The sequence below is a fragment of the Bombyx mandarina genome, chromosome 15, assembly GCF_030267445.1.
Source record: "Bombyx mandarina strain Sakado chromosome 15, ASM3026744v2".
In the NCBI taxonomy this organism is placed as follows: domain Eukaryota; kingdom Metazoa; phylum Arthropoda; class Insecta; order Lepidoptera; family Bombycidae; genus Bombyx; species Bombyx mandarina.
The window spans coordinates 8079208-8095129 of record NC_143221.1 but is presented as its reverse complement, the minus strand read 5'-3'; the positions used below and the strand labels follow the sequence as shown (position 1 = coordinate 8095129).

Genomic DNA, 15922 nt, shown 5'->3' with positions numbered 1-15922 from the left:
GTGTTAGGAGAGGAGAAGTATAGCTTTAGCTAGACGGTGGGAATTTACAGTTGCGAATTGTAAAATAGTGTAAATAAATTTACACTACTAAATTTTAATACAATTTAATGCCGCTTAGATTAGTAGCTCAATCATTCATGGATTTACTCAGACACGAATCCTTTGACAAAAGGATTTCAAGTTGACATTATTTTTTTTCAAATAATTTTAGTCGATAGATTGCTTTTAACGGTAAGTCGGTAACCATACGAAAATAGAATACGATAATGGTTTGTCTATCTTGATTTAGTCTAAAAATATTCCATGCCTTAAAATAAAACAAATATTCATAAAAAAATAAAAAAATCAATAAGCTGTATGATAATCTGTAATGTCTAATTTGCATTTAGATTTTATAGTATGTACTATCATTTAAGGAATTGTAGTAGTAGCAGCAGCACTTACTGCACATAAAATAAAGATTATACTATTAATAAGCTTATTTAGAGCTAAACCTTATATGTTATTTTATAGAATAATCATTATTTATAACCATTTATAAACCATTGTTGGACTAGAAATTAGATATTTCTAAATACTCTATGTTCATTTTTACTTATTTCTTTAAAGCGTTCACAGTGATTTTTCTTATCACTTTACCAATAACTTTTTTGACATCATTACCAGAGTACATATCGTCATCATTAAAGTTTTCTATAACTGTTTGATATGTTTCATTCATTATTTGTTTGACTTTGTCTGTAACCCCTGTGTCAGTATTATTTAATGATAGGTTGTCTAATATTTTAGTGGTACTAGTTAATTCCTCTTGTTTTACTGATAATGTTTTTTCTAATGAGTTAATTTTATTTTGTAATTCAAATTGACCAACAGATAATTGTTTTTCTAGTTCTGCTAAATTTTCCTTAAGTTTAAAAATTTCATTTTCTCTTAATTTTAATGCATCTTCTTGTACAGCTACTTTATTCTGTAATAACTCAACTTCATGTTGATAGCTGTCCCCTTTTTGTACATCACAGTTTCTTGTAATGTTTTGAGTTGGGTTATCGTGATTTTTACATCTGAGCAAATCTTCATATATTTTTATTTTACTTTCGTATTCTTTGAGCAATTTGTGTAACAGTTCTACTTCGGTACTTGTACAAGTGCTTTTTTGTTGATGATGTAAATCTGACATTTTATTTAAAACACTATCAACCTTGTCATTTAATCTGTTTATGTTAATTCTTATTTCACCATTGTTTACTCTTTGTTCGGTCAAAAACAAATCTAAATTTTTGTCATCTTTTGGCTCTGTGTTAGTAATAATGCTTGTACTTGTTACCGGTACTAATATATCATTCACAAATGTATATAAAGCAGAGTTATCCAGAGGCTTTTGCATCTTTGTTATAAATGAGTTGTGTCTGTCAATGTTTTGTGGCTGTAAAATATCAATACTTTTATCAGGGAAAGTTTTTTTCATAGCATTTTTTGGTGGTTTATGTCTAACTAATTTCGGTGGCTCTTTATTGTCTTCAGTGTCTGAGGAGTCATTTCCCCTGTCTGCTATTCGACAATGGGCTGGTAATACAGACTGACCCATGCTAGCCATTCTGTTTAATATTGATATTTTAGTTTTTCTATTCATAGAAGAGTCTGTATCACTGTTTGCTTGAGATTTACTTTGTTTAATTGTACTTTCAATTATGTTTGTTGCAGGTGTTTCATCTTCCAGATCGGGTGGTGTAGTTTTATCACCATATCTTAATACAATATCAAATTTTTTAAGGATCTCTGTAATGATTTTTACTTCATTATCTGCAGCATATAAGCACCAGTATTTCTGAAGACTATCATAGAAAGCCAAATGATTGTTATTTACTACTATTTGCAATTTTGTTGAAACTATTGTACTTGATAATGTAGTTTTGTTAGAATCATAAAGCACTATGTTGTGAATTTCTCCAATTGTTTGCTTTATTATGGCAAAGCCAACTTTCCCTTTTAATACATATGCATTTTGAGTCCTGTAATTGATTAAAAACAATTATTTTCTTAATAAATAAATCTGCTCACTCTCAATTATTAGCTGTGTATATGTACTTTTCTGAAAAATGAATTCTAATAGGTATGTAAGTAATCAGCTACCTGATTAAAAAACACATTGACAAATACATTCATTACAGAAGAACACATGAATTAAGTATTTAAAATAAATAATAATTCAATTAATCGAATTTCTTATATTTACCATTCATATGCAGTTAGTGCACAAGCATATACACACTGTGTTTGTTTAGTATCAACAGGTTTTGGAGAAATTTGTGGTTTAGGTGGTGTATATTTTAATGTTTTGTCTTCTGAGTTTCCAAAATTAGGCTCTTTATTACCAAAGATGTCAGCCAATGTAGTGCTGAAAAGTTAAAACTGTTTTCATTGTAATTCGAAGATTATCTGAAAATTTTCTTCTAAAACTAATTACCTCGCTACGGGCGTAAAGAAATCGTCGTCAAAATCATCGTTTTCCAACATTGTTGCACAATTTGATTAGAATTCTTCTGTTATCATGAATCAAATACTTTAGTATTTTTTTGTTTTGGACACTTTCTAAAGTTCTTCATATAAACTTTTTAAGTTGTCACTAAATTAACAACTGTTTAGAACGACAATTATTTGCAAATTAATCCAGTACATCGCAAAAGAAAACTTCACATTGTCCATAGGTCCCCATTTTCGATATCCTACCTAGTTTTTGTTATAAATTAAAGTTTATTAAATTAAATCATTCACATCTGCAGCAACTCTATGGCGATTTTAATATAAAATTGTGAAATTTATTTGTGTCAATTTGTAAACGTCAAAACACTTATGCCGTAATTTTTTTAAGGGATTTTATGACCTGGTAACTAAGACCTTTAGGTCAAGTCTTATTTTGATTTATATTCTTCTTTTTATGAAAAATGATAATATGAAGTGAAATGAGATGAGATGAGACAAGACGAGACGAGACGAGATGTAATCAGATGTAATCTTACTAAAATGGTGGTTAGGTCTACCAGGATCTGATGGCAAAAAGGGAAAAAAGAAATTGACGCTAGCAATACTGGGTAGCAAGTAAAGTAAGTAAAACGTTTTGAGGAAGGCGCAGTATTTTTGCCACCTTTCCTCTTTTTACCGGGCGTACTAAATACGCCTCTGTTAGATCTTTCTTCAGCAACAATTCGTCTTATGGTAGTTTTAGAAATAAACCAAGCCTGAAATAAACCAAAGTTTAGTATATATAATACACACGAAAATGTAATAAACCAAAGCATCAAGACGTGTCATTCCTACTAACCCGTGAACGCACATGGTTCTATATCGATGATTGTGTTTGTTCTGCACCTTGTTCATCAAGTATTCTTTGATAAACATTGAAAACAATATTTCTTGCTTGCGATCGAAGAGGTTTCTTCGACATTTTCACCACTTTTTACAGGAAATTTGAAGCCAAACCAAAAACAATTACTCGAAATTTCAGTTTTGACAGATGACATTTTTTTTGTTGCCATATGAAAATCGCTATTTTTTTCACTTTTTTTTGCCATCAGATTCTGGTAGACATACCTGGTCTATATTTTATTTCACTTTACAATTTTTTGGGAAGACATTCTTTTTTTAAGAATGTAAATTTTACATACTATGGACTATGTTTCATTTGCCATTCTGATAGAAAAAAAACCAACAATTATCACAGATAATATCACACTACACTTCAATATCACTGAAGTAGGAAAATTACTATCAATCACTCATTTTTATATTAAAATTATCTGCACGAAGTTAAAACACCTTCAAAGTAGTCCACCTCCAAAGCTAAAACGCAATATCTACGCAGGTGAAAATACGAGATTTCTTTGTTATTTATTTGAAAAATTTAATTGCGTATCCATAATCTTTTTACCATTTTAGCTAACATAGTTATTAATTGCACAATATGACAATGTTTTCATGCATAACCTGTAAGGTGTTGTTTAACACATCCGAATTACAACGTGAACATTATAAATTAGATTGGCATAGATATAATTTAAAAAGAAAAGTAGCGTCTATCGAACCTGTCACCCTTGAGGAGTTTGAAGAGAGAGCTAAAGAACACAGAGAAAGTCAAAATGAAAAGCAAGATGATTCACAATACTGCCAATGCTGCTCAAAGTTATTCAGCACCAAGAACTCGTATAACAATCATTTGAATAGTAAGAAACACAAAGTGAGTGTTGAAAGATACACAGAAAGTCAAAAGGATCAAGAGAACAGCGGTCAATCTGATACAGACAGTTTTGTTAAAGTTGAATGTACTACCGGCTTAACCAACGAAAGGAATAAATTTGTTGTTGTGAATACTACTGATTCTGGAGAAGATATAGAAACTGACTCTGAAATAGAGGAGGTAAATTTTAATTATGTACCAAAGGGTTTTGATTGAAGACCAAAGCTTAACTATTTATTTTTATCAACAGCTAGATTCCGACGAATGGGATGAGTGTCGCATCCAAGAAAGTGATTCACTTATCAAACCCCGGGATTGTTTGTTCTGTGTACATCACAGTAAGAATATGGTAAAAAACTTAAAACACATGTCAGAAGCACATTCGTTCTTCATTCCTGATGTAGAATTTTGTATAAATATTAGAGGTCTGCTGTTGTACTTAGGAGAAAAGGTAAAGCACAAAATAGTGATAAATGTATTTATTAACAAACTGCTAGCAAATCTAAAGGCATTTTTTACTTTGAAATAGATATCACAGGGATATATGTGCCTATGGTGTAATGACACTGGAAGGACATTCTACTCAATGGAGGCAGCACGGGCCCACATGATTGATAAGGGACATTGCAAGATGTTACACGAAGGTCTTGCTTTAGCGGAGTATGCAGACTACTATGATTACAGGTAGAATACTTGCTAAGAAGCAAATTAATCATCAACTTTAGTTCAAGGCATAATAAAAGGGTAAAAGGGGATATACTGCTTACTCATTCAAATATCTTGGAAACTATCTCTCTGATAGAATTGGCATAGAAACTCCTTTTGTGAATTAGAGATTTATTTAGAATGAACTTATGCAAATCTTATTGATTGTATGGGTTTTTTATCTACCATCACATACATAATAGCAAAACATACAAATAGGAAAAATGGTAATTGTTTGCTAAAAAACTGGTTGTTTATGGACGAGAGAGTGACATATGCAACTTTTGTCTTAAAAAAATGCAACAGGTTTCAACATATTTCTTAAATGAATTTTATATGTACATATATTATATAAATACAGATTGTTTTTTAGCTTCTTTATTATCATACACAGTATTTTAGAGTAAATGAGGTCGGATACAGTGTATGGACAGGACATAGTGCACAAAATTACTGTAATATGATTAATAATTTCTCAAAACAATTACATATTTCACCATAATATGTATCATTGTCTTCTAGTTCTTCATATCCTGATCATGAAGATGAAAGGGAAGATATGAATGTTGATGAAGAAATAGATGGTCCTGCAACACTGGAAGGAGATGATTTCCAATTGGTGTTGCCATCTGGAGTTACTGTTGGTCATAGATCTTTGATGAGGTATTTTATAGAACAAATTAGCAAAATTAATTGAGAATTAATATAATATAATAGTTTGACAATTAGTCCTATCATCTGTTATTCATAGTAATCATTATCTTAATTTCCTACACATTTCAAATAAATTATTTTATTATATCTTGGCAACTGTATGCAGTGCTATCATCATTCTTTGTAAGGTTAGCCATACATTTCAATCTCTAGGGGAAGGCTTATTTTGATTTGAATATTTTGATAAAGACATTATTTCAAGGCATTTTGATGTTAAAGGATGCTGCAATATTTACTATGTGATTGTTTTAGGCTTCAATCATCTCTGATTGCAAAGACTGAGCTAGTCTGTAGAACTACTCTAGTAAAATGAAATAAAATTGAGATTTCCAAATGTCTCTTTGAGGTGGACCTTAATAGTTCTCAATTACACATATGTTATGCATTAGAATTTTGTCACCAACCAAATTTTGAAATGTGATCTAAAACATTTTTTTACAGTATGTTCTATTTGTTGCAATACATAACTTATTATTACAGATACTACAAACAGAATTTGACACAGAGCAGTCAAGCACTAATAAAAAAATCTGATAGGAAACTGCACAGGCTTTTAGGTGTTTATAAAGCCCTGGGATGGGCGCCAAAGGAACAGAAAATGGCTGCCAAGTAAGTAGTTTCTTTAAATTTTCATAATTTCAAAATGAATTAGTAAACATTATAGTATTGTATAAAATATAATCACAATTTGAAATGAAATATCTTGCTGTCTTTGGCATCATTTATACGAAACCATTGTAATATATTTGTTTCAACACAGGAAAGCTCGGGATATACACTTCATGAAGCGTGTACAAGCAAAATGGGAGATGAAGATGTCCATGAAAACCAACAAGTTCCAGAAACATTACCGACCACAAGTAAATTTCTAGATCCTTCATCTCGATTTCAGGCAATCGCTTATACATTGCTGTTCTGTTATTAAGCAAACAATATATCCCAATCAACATGGAAATGTCAGGCAATTGTTGAAAACAATCCATGATTTGGAAATGACCATCAAACTCTTGTGATTTGCAATGTGTGTACAATCCAGTAACAGATATCCAAACACAATGGCTGCTTATCACAATGAATAGAGGAAGCCTTTTAATTTTTCTGCAAAATCAATGGCATTATGCATGCAAAACAAAGCCTATGTTTTAAATGTTAATTTATAAATTTTGGCTGTGATTTTTCCGAAGTTCAATTGGGTGTTTTAAATATTATAGTTTGAAAACAATATTTAAAATTCACTCTAATAATAGATCAGAATGTGTATTGCAAAGACTTAAATAAAATACAAACAAAAAGAAAATGTCTTTTATTCCCTTTTATTATTCTTTTTATATTTGATTTGTTTGGTTTTCACATTCGTGTTTTGACCTCCTTCGCTTAGACTCCACGGTATTTTGACAGGATTTTTATCAATCTTTAAGCTTATCTTGTATAAAGGAAACGATTTTATTTTCCCTTTGAAGAAATGAGAAATCGCTTTGGAGAGTCCTTCGTTGACAACATACTGAGATTCAATGTCAGGTATTTCATCGATGTACTTTCCAACGATTTTTTTTATTTCTTCCTCTTTTAAACTCGACATCGGCTTTAATGCACTTACAACTGATAAATATAATATGAACACCTGCGAAAATGAATATTTATTAGTACTTTGTTAAATAAAAAAAAATATAAATAATATATAATATATTAAATATAAATATGTTTCAGTAAACATTTTCTGTTTCCAAACTTACTGAAAAAATTACCATCTTGAATTAAACTACTATGCATTTGAAGTAAGATAAAGAAATCAAATACATAGGAACATAAAGTTAGATTAAAAATTACTCGTTATGAATGTTACGCTTATTATGTTTTACTGATTGAAATGTGAGTTTCTAACGTAGACTTTTTAACTTAAAGAAGAGGGGCAGATGAGTAGATAGCTCACCTCCCATTAAACGGTTACTGAAATTAATAATCACATTTATAAAGTCTGCAATTTGCGTTTTCATGTTTTTTTACTACCAATTCAAAAGAGCGGCCGATCTAGATGAGCCCTGGTGCTACTACAGTAGACTTCACAACGTGATTGCTAGCACCCATATTGATAATTGCAAAAACATACAAGTCGTCACAGCCGAAATCAGCATGCGATATATCCTCGTTATTATATTAGGGGTTAATGTATGAAATTGCGGATTTGTACTGAAAAATTGAAAATTGTTTTTTATTTATATTCCTAACATTTATTTAATCAAAATATCTACCATTAATATCTAGACATTGCTGCCATCTAATAGCGAGGTAATTTATGCCTTTGCGATAGAACTCTGGTGATCTAGACTTTACAAACTGTGTGAAAGCATTTTGTACTGCCTCCTCGGAAGAAAAATTATATCACGTAGAAAATTGTCCAAATCACCAAAAAAAATGATAGTCCGTTGGAGCAAGGTTTGGCGAATACGGAGGGTGAATGGTTTCTAATTGCAGTTCCTGTGGAGTTAAAACGGTTTCTCGTGCTGTATTAGGTCTTGCGTTATCTTGGAGCAATAATGGATCAAGATCGATTCATGAGTCTGGGCTGTTTCACTGCAAGTTTTGCTATCATTGTTCGCAGTTCTGCACAGTAGATATCTGCCGTTATTGCTTGACCAGATCGGAGACAGCTATAGTGAATAATATCATGCTGAGATCAACAAACAGTTACCATTACCTTTTTGTTGGTAAGCTTCGTTTTAGGACACTGTTGTGGAGTTTAACCTGGGGTCAGCCATTGCATTTTTCGCTTACGGTTATTGTAAAGAATCCACTTCTCATCACATGTCACAATTCGATTAAATATTCCTTCATTTATGTATCTATTCAACAAGCCAACACAAGTTTCAACACGCATTTCTTTCTGCAGATCAGTCAAATCATGAGGTGCCCATTTTTCATATTTATTTTACGCAATTGAGTCAATATTGTTGGTTAAACCATGCCGCTAATTCCTGGGTAGTTTGGCTCGGATCGGCTTCCACCATCTCTTTCTCTCTCTCTCTCTTCGATCGGTTCCTCACTGCTGAGGATCGTGACTCCGTCCGATTTCGTCAACCAACTGTCTCCATCGATCCCGCCCTGCAGCCCGGTGGAGTGCGTCGCTGATAGGCATCCCCAGTTCCTCCGCTATTTGGTCCGACCATCGTTTGGGATCTCTACCCCTAGGCCTTTTTCCCTCTATTTTACCGGTCACCACAAGGCGTTCCAAATTGTACTACGTGTAACATGACCAAAATACCGCAATATTCTTTGTAGGCAGATTGTGAATAGACGTTGAATCTTTTCTATTTTTAACTGCCTGAGAATAGATATGTTGGTGCGGCGGGCCGTCCATGGTATTCGTAGCATACGTCGCCAGCACCACATCTCAAAAGCGTCGATTCTCTGCCTATCTGCGGCTTTGAGTGTCCACGTCTCTGCACTATATAGAGCAATGGAGAAGACAAGGGTGCGGACCAGATGTATTTTAGTTCGGTGGGTAATATTATGGTCTCTCCAGATTTTGCTCAGTTGGGTCATTGCAGATTTTGCCATGCCAGTCCGTCTCCGTATTTCCGGTTCGCTACTTCCTTTATTGGTAATCAAGGAATTAATTAATTAAATTTCAATTAATTGTTATTCACATGTGTGGGCGGTCAACCACGTTCTTCAAATCAAAATTTCCATCACGAAAGCGTTTGAACCAAAATCGCAACGGTGCGTTCATTATCATTTCTCCGCAACATTTGCAAACGCAATATTGATTTATGAGCTGTTTCTGCAGCGTTAGTTCCGACTTCCGCGTCGAAAATCGTATTAAAAAATCGAAAATCGTATTATAGTTTTTTATATATTTTCATTGACTTTGAAGAAGTTCTAACACAATAGTGCGCTAAATACCGTTGATGTTCTAGTTAACACTAGGATTCCCTGTTTAGAATGTGTGTTCTGATTTGATGGCATAGACGTCAGTGATTATTTCACAACAGTTGTGCCTTTAGTGTCTTTACAAAAAACAGATTGTCAATAAAACTAACTTAATACGATTTATTTCTTACCTAAGCTTATTTTAAGCAAAGTCTTTGTTATTACTAATTGTTTGTATGGGCAAATCTGTTATGCCTTTAGGAGGACAGCCTTTCCTAGAAAACCCTAAAGCTGCTTTCAACACGCATAAACCAGCTTCTATCGTCTTTTTCCTGTCATTCTCGTTGCCGATTGCCGGGTTAATCTCTACCAAGTCAATGGCTCTCAGACGTCCAGTTGTGTGAATTATCTCCATCAGCTTAATTGCTTCTCGTAAAGTTAGGCCAGCTCTTACTGTAATTAACAAAGAAAAACATAGTAAAAGTAAGTACCACAAGAGTTTTGGACACAAAGAAATAGGGCGTTACATGTCGGCAAAATCACTACATAGTATAAAACAAAGTCACTTTCTCTGTCCCTATATCTGTCTGTCCCTATGTACCTATGCTTAAATCTTTAAAACTACGCAACGGATTTTGATGCGGGTTTTTTTTAATAGATAGAGTGATTGAAGAAGAAGGCTTATATCTATAATAGCATCCATTAAATAGTGGAGAAATCAATAATAAATAACAGTTTCCGAAGCGAAGCGAGGGCGGGTCGCTAGTGTAATATAAAAAGATATGAAAATATCTTACACCTAATCTATTTTTAAAACTCGATTAGCTTAGTAAGCATCCTGGTTTTTTTAAAGTATCTACGCTTGTACATATTTTTATCCAAATGCTCATTTACCAGATTAAAAGGCATTGCATTAATAGGATTAATGGGATTTTTCGTGCATTTTCATAATTAAATTTTTAAAATAAAAATACTTAAAAACCTGGTGTTCCCGTGCTTGGAGCTTCCAAAGCATCTAGTGAATCAATGTCAAAGCTCACATGGATAGGTTTCCTGTTTTCTGGGTCTAACACTTTAAGTAAATGCGTTATTGATTTTTCTACTCCGTGTCTGAAAGTTTGATTTTAAATTTTCACTCATATAATCAATTTTCTCATAATTTTCAATATAAAATTGTACTTACAAATCAACATCTTCCATTGTGAAAGTTGGAACATTATATTTTTCTATGGCCAGTCTTTCATATTTGTCCACCGATCGTAGACCAATATAGCCCAAATTTTTTATTGAAAATCTTGAAGAAAAGTGTTTTTTTTTTAATTTAGGAACAATCTATTTAATTGTACTATAGCAAAAAAATTACCGTGTTTTATTATTTTAGTTATAGTCAAAGTTGACATTAAAAAAAAAATTGTAAAGTTTTTATACCTAGGAACTTGCCAGTCCATAGTAGGCAAATAAGGCCAATAGTCAGAAAGCTCTCTGACCAACAGAGCCACTGGCATACCGTGAACCGAACCAGATTCCGAAGTCTTGTTCGTATTGATGTCCGCATGAGCATCAACCCAAATTAGAATCATGTCTTCATTCACGTTATAGTGTCCATCAACGGTACCTTAAATATAATACATTAAAATTTTAATAGCGAGATAATATTAATACAAGATCGTGTCTTATTGCATTTAGAAAACTATAAATGAACTGACCTACACCAATAGAATGATCTCCGCCTACAGTTACTGCAATTCTTCCATCTTTGAGAACATGTGACACACGTTCTGATAAATTCTTGTTGCAAGCCGACACTAGTTGTAAATGATTCATGTTGTTGACATTTACATTATTTTCGCATGAACTTGTTTCAATGTCCCCGAAGTCTTTTACATCTAAACCATCTACAAGCAAGTAATAATAGTTCATGAATTCAATAGTTTTTAAAGTAATATTCAGTCATCTTATCGAAAATAAACGATTAGATAAAAAATACTCGGCCTACCGATTTCTTTTAGTTCATCAATGAGACCCGCTGCTCTTACAGCTGCCGGTGCGATGCTAACTCCGTATTTCTTTTGTCCCTTTTCAAACGGCACACCGATAACGCCAACTCGATTCAAAGGCTTCAAAATTGTATTTTGACTCATCTTACGAACAAAAATTTTAACAAAATTCATGGTTAATTTTATGCTTCAATACAATTACATGTAAATATCACCGACTGATCTCTTGGAAACATATTAGAGACTAAAATTTCTGGTAGCATTATCTCCCTGCGCAGGTCAAAGGTTTAGACGACATCATTTTTGATAACACAAACATCAGAAATATCGATTATTTTTGTTTGATAACGACGAGAAATTAAGTGGGTAGTTAAATTAAAAAAAAAACAAACCTTGATTTTATTTTAAACAATGTTAAAGGTGTTATAAAGTTGACGTAAACAAACTGTTTTATAAATCCGTACTTAAAAAGTATTTTGTTTATAGTTTTAACTCGAAGGTATTTATTTCAGAAGACCAATCTAAGCTTTCGTAACACAACACTAATTCACAACACTAATTCTGCCATAAGAATGATACTTCTCGAGACCTGGCCAAATATAAGGAAGTCCAACAATTTTTTAATTAATGTTCGCTAATTTCAAACTAATTTGCACTTCACATGTTTAACGACCAAATGTGAAAATGAAAAATTTTCATTTAGCTTTATCGTTTATTTGTAACGTAAATTTTAGAAGTACTTATTGAAGTGTTATATTTAATAGGATTATTCCATCGAAATGCTTTAAAAATGTTATTTGATTTGGTGAGAAGGTGTTTCTCGTTTATATTGTAACGAATAATGGAAGCAATAGAAGCCAGTGTGATAAAACTGAAAGTATCTTTCCAATAGCTCTGTTACTTTGAAGACGATATGTGGCATTTGCGTATCTTATAGTTCTTTCGATCCACGGCACGTATGGTCCAATGACTGTAAAGATATTATACTTTGTATTCCTACTTTTAAGAGATAGCTTTCGACAAGGTGAAGCTGTTATAGCTATAATTTCCATTCCGAATAATACTGGAGCTCCATCGCCGAATTCTCGTCCATAATATTTTCTAGACATTTTTTCGATTCCACAAATACAGTAATACCATTTAGGATTCTCACAGGGCGATTGTTGATAGCTTTGTTTTTGAAGAACAATAACATTTGAATTAATATACCCAAATCCTAAAGTAACGAGATATTTCTCCTTCAATTCGGATGCAAAGCTATTGCCAATTTCAACTGGAGGTATAAAAACATCTAGAACTGTTCGAAGAGTGAAAACTAGTCCAATATTACTGTGCATTTTTGTGATATTTAGTTCTGTGGCTTTCGATTCGAAGATGTAGTCGTTGTGTAATGCGATACGGGTAACCTTAAAAATGTTCTTCTCATTCATTGATTGACTTAAAACAGCCAGTCCAACAGCGACGAAAGCAGGTGCGGTTTGTACACAATTTCCGGATGTTAGAACAGTTTGGCTATTTATAATAGATCCAGTACAAGAGTACTCTTTTGTATCCGTTAATAAAGCAACGACGTACGGATGTTTTTCAGCTATATTCTCAACGGTTTTTAAGAGTTTCGAGATTGCATTTACGTTGGTTATTATAAAAAACATATTCAACATATAAAGACGTTGATCAATAACCATAGGAATTAACAGGGAGAATTGTACAGTGTGGACCGTTAGTAAGGGTAGATGATTTAACTGTATCGTATTAAAATATTATTGGTAATAAATATTGCACTAAGTTTTACTTAACATTTGCACTAAATGAACCAATAAGAAATATACTCAGAAATATGTCATGATTTTGAATGTCATTTCTGTTATTCATCTCAGTTTGTCTCATGACAAATATATTCAAATAGAAAAGAGGTTAGAAAAAGGTTTTTAAATATTGATAAAGCGTCTATCTGAAGCAAGCAGAAGTGTGCTTGTTTTTCCAGGTCACCACGTAGCGGAGGCGGTGTGCTTTATCTAGTCGATCTCGAATTGGGATCATCTTACCCTCCATTTTGTTTTACCAAGGAAACGTAATATGTGTATCTGAATCTAATTTTGATTTTAGGAGAGAAGAATTTATTCAAACGTATAATTCAACGCAAGTTTAATTTTTACAATTTTCCTTTACAATCTAATCATCATTCAACTGTAGAAGACAGTAGAAAAAGAACGAAAGCTTTATAAATTGAACCGACGATCTTATCGATATGTAAATTATTTCAAAATGTTATTTAGGTAAAACAAGTTTTCGGAAAATTTACATAGTGATAAAACTTCAACAATGAATGTAAATTTTCACTTCTTTCTTCTTCTCCATCGCTCCTTCATTGCTGAGGATCGTGACTCCGTTCCAGCTTGTTGACTACCAGCCTCCATCGGCTCCGGTCAGTTATCTGGTGTAGTGCAAAAAAATAAGTCTTAAATTTTAAGCTGTTATTTATTAATTTTCATTCCCTTCCATACAATATAATTACGGCTATTAACTTTGCAAGCCGTGACGCATAATGTCTCTACAATAAAAGTAGGCGGGTGGTGATGCTTGCAATAGGCTGCAACATCTGTAATTATAGAGAAAGAAAAAAGAATGAAATTCGCGGAAGTACTCACTTTTTAAAATCAGATTTCCTTTTGCCTTGTGTTCAATCTATCGGAAATTCCAGTGATAGTGATATTGCGGAAGCTAAATGTCCTACCGGCTTTGATGTTACGCGTTACGGAAAAAAAATGCCTTTAATAGAAACAGTATATTCACTTCGCAAAATCAATGAGCATGAGAAAAATGAGGTAGTATAAATAAATAGATGGGCTAAATAGAAATTCAACGCATCTTCTATTTCGTTTTGCGTAGTTATTTAAACCCTAATCAACAAAAGATTTTCAATATGTGAAATTTCGAATGGCAATCTCGAATTATAATTATGTATATGTATGTTAGCTGTTTTACTGACACAAAATTCAGGACATATGTCTATGTTTGTATATTTGGTTTCTTTTAAATATAAAGTGTTACAGGAAGATCGGACGGCCGATGGGGCAGAATGATCCTCAAGCGGAGACCACGTACTAGCAACCGCAGTGAGGGACGGCCTCCTAATAGATTGAGCGACAACCTATTTTTTTATTGCTTAGATGGGTGGACGAGCTCACAGCCCACCTGGTCTTAAGTGGTTACTGAAGCCCATATACATCTACGACGTAAATGCGCCACCCACCTTGAGATTCTCGAAGTAGGTCTTGAGTATAGTTACAACGGCTGCCCCGCCCTTCAAACCGAAACGCATTACTGCTTCACGGCAGAAATAGGCAGGGTGGTGGTACCTACCCGCGTGGACTCACAAGTGGTCCTACCACCAGTAAAAATAACCTAGTGAAAATTGTTGTGTCACGTTGGATGCAGGTGACAACGGATCGGCCGCACTGGACATCATTTGGAGAGGCCAAGTTCAGCAGTGGACAGTGGATAGGCTGAGGTGATGAGGATGAGATATAGTAAATTATTGAATATAGTTAATCAACTTAGTTATACTGTTTAATTGCTGAAAGTATGCTGTAGCGTGTGTTTATGAAGCCTAAACATAAGTTTATTCTAGCCTAAGCGAACTATATTCGGTCAATTAGTAAGCTTGAAATATCGAATTTAAATTTGGAATTAGTAAAAAAATTAAATACTATTTCATCAGTCATGTTTACGTCAATGTTCTCGTTTGAAAATAAAAATAGCTAATGAAGTCTTTTGAAGTCGTTGTGGCCTAAAGGATAAGACGTCCGGTGCATTCGTATGTAGCGATGCACCGGTGTTCGAATCCCGCAGGCGGGTACCAATTTTTCTAATGAAATACGTACTCAACAAATGTTCACGATTGACTTCCACGGTGAAGGAATAACATCGTGTAATAAAAATCAAACCCGCAAAATTATAATTTGCGTAATCACTGGTGGTAGGACCTCTTGGGAGTCCGCACGGGTAGGTACCACCACCCCGCCTATTTCCGCCGTGAAGCAGTAATGCGTTTCGGTTCGAAGGGTGGGGTAGCCGTTGTAACTATACTGAGATCTTAGAACTTATATCTCGAGGTGGGTGGCGCATTTACGTTGTAGATGTCTATGGGCTCCAGTAACCACTTAACACCAGGTGGGCTCTGAGCTCGTCCATCCAACTAAGCAATAAAAAAAAAAAAAGACTTCGTTTTCAGTCGTTCAAATTGAATGGAAACAGTATTGATTTACATTATGATTAACATTCACGCGCCAATTTTCATTGTAGGTAAAAATCATGTGTACTTATATGTTGACAGAAAATTAACTGCACGTCAATTTTTTTAGAGATGAATTGTTTTATCTTTTGAGGGATTCCAGACTTTAAAATT

General features: G+C 33.4%; 3 protein-coding genes across 4 annotated transcripts; 1 reads left to right on the top strand and 2 right to left on the bottom strand.

The window, feature by feature from the left end:
* Nucleotides 1-349: 349 nt before the first annotated feature.
* Nucleotides 350-2871, bottom strand: LOC114249398 (uncharacterized). The gene is made up of 3 exons (XM_089733245.1): nt 2465-2871; nt 2234-2395; nt 350-2009 (listed from the first exon to the last, which is right to left on the bottom strand). The coding sequence occupies exons 1-3, from the start codon at nt 2512-2514 to the stop codon at nt 596-598; spliced, it is 1626 nt and encodes a 541-aa protein (XP_089589371.1). The 5' UTR covers nt 2515-2871; the 3' UTR covers nt 350-595.
* An 871-nt stretch (nt 2872-3742) lies between these two features.
* LOC114249392 (cytoplasmic 60S subunit biogenesis factor ZNF622) lies at nt 3743-6947 on the top strand. Of its 2 annotated transcripts, XM_028182946.2 has the most exons (7): nt 3743-3859; nt 3934-4411; nt 4482-4682; nt 4761-4915; nt 5459-5599; nt 6131-6259; nt 6411-6947. In XM_028182946.2, the coding sequence occupies exons 2-7, from the start codon at nt 3959-3961 to the stop codon at nt 6520-6522; spliced, it is 1191 nt and encodes a 396-aa protein (XP_028038747.2). In that variant the 5' UTR covers nt 3743-3859; nt 3934-3958; the 3' UTR covers nt 6523-6947. The 2 variants fall into 2 exon arrangements, with proteins under 2 accessions (XP_028038747.2, XP_028038746.2); XM_028182945.2 differs by having other exon boundaries at nt 3743-4411.
* On the bottom strand, nt 6939-11866 carry arg (arginase). Its single transcript, XM_028182970.2, has 7 exons — nt 11514-11866; nt 11224-11412; nt 10946-11132; nt 10701-10811; nt 10500-10627; nt 9709-9970; nt 6939-7271 (listed from the first exon to the last, which is right to left on the bottom strand). Exons 1-6 carry the CDS (start codon nt 11686-11688, stop codon nt 9720-9722), a joined length of 1041 nt encoding a protein of 346 aa, XP_028038771.2. The 5' UTR covers nt 11689-11866; the 3' UTR covers nt 6939-7271; nt 9709-9719.
* Between the last annotated feature and the right edge of the window lie 4056 nt (nt 11867-15922).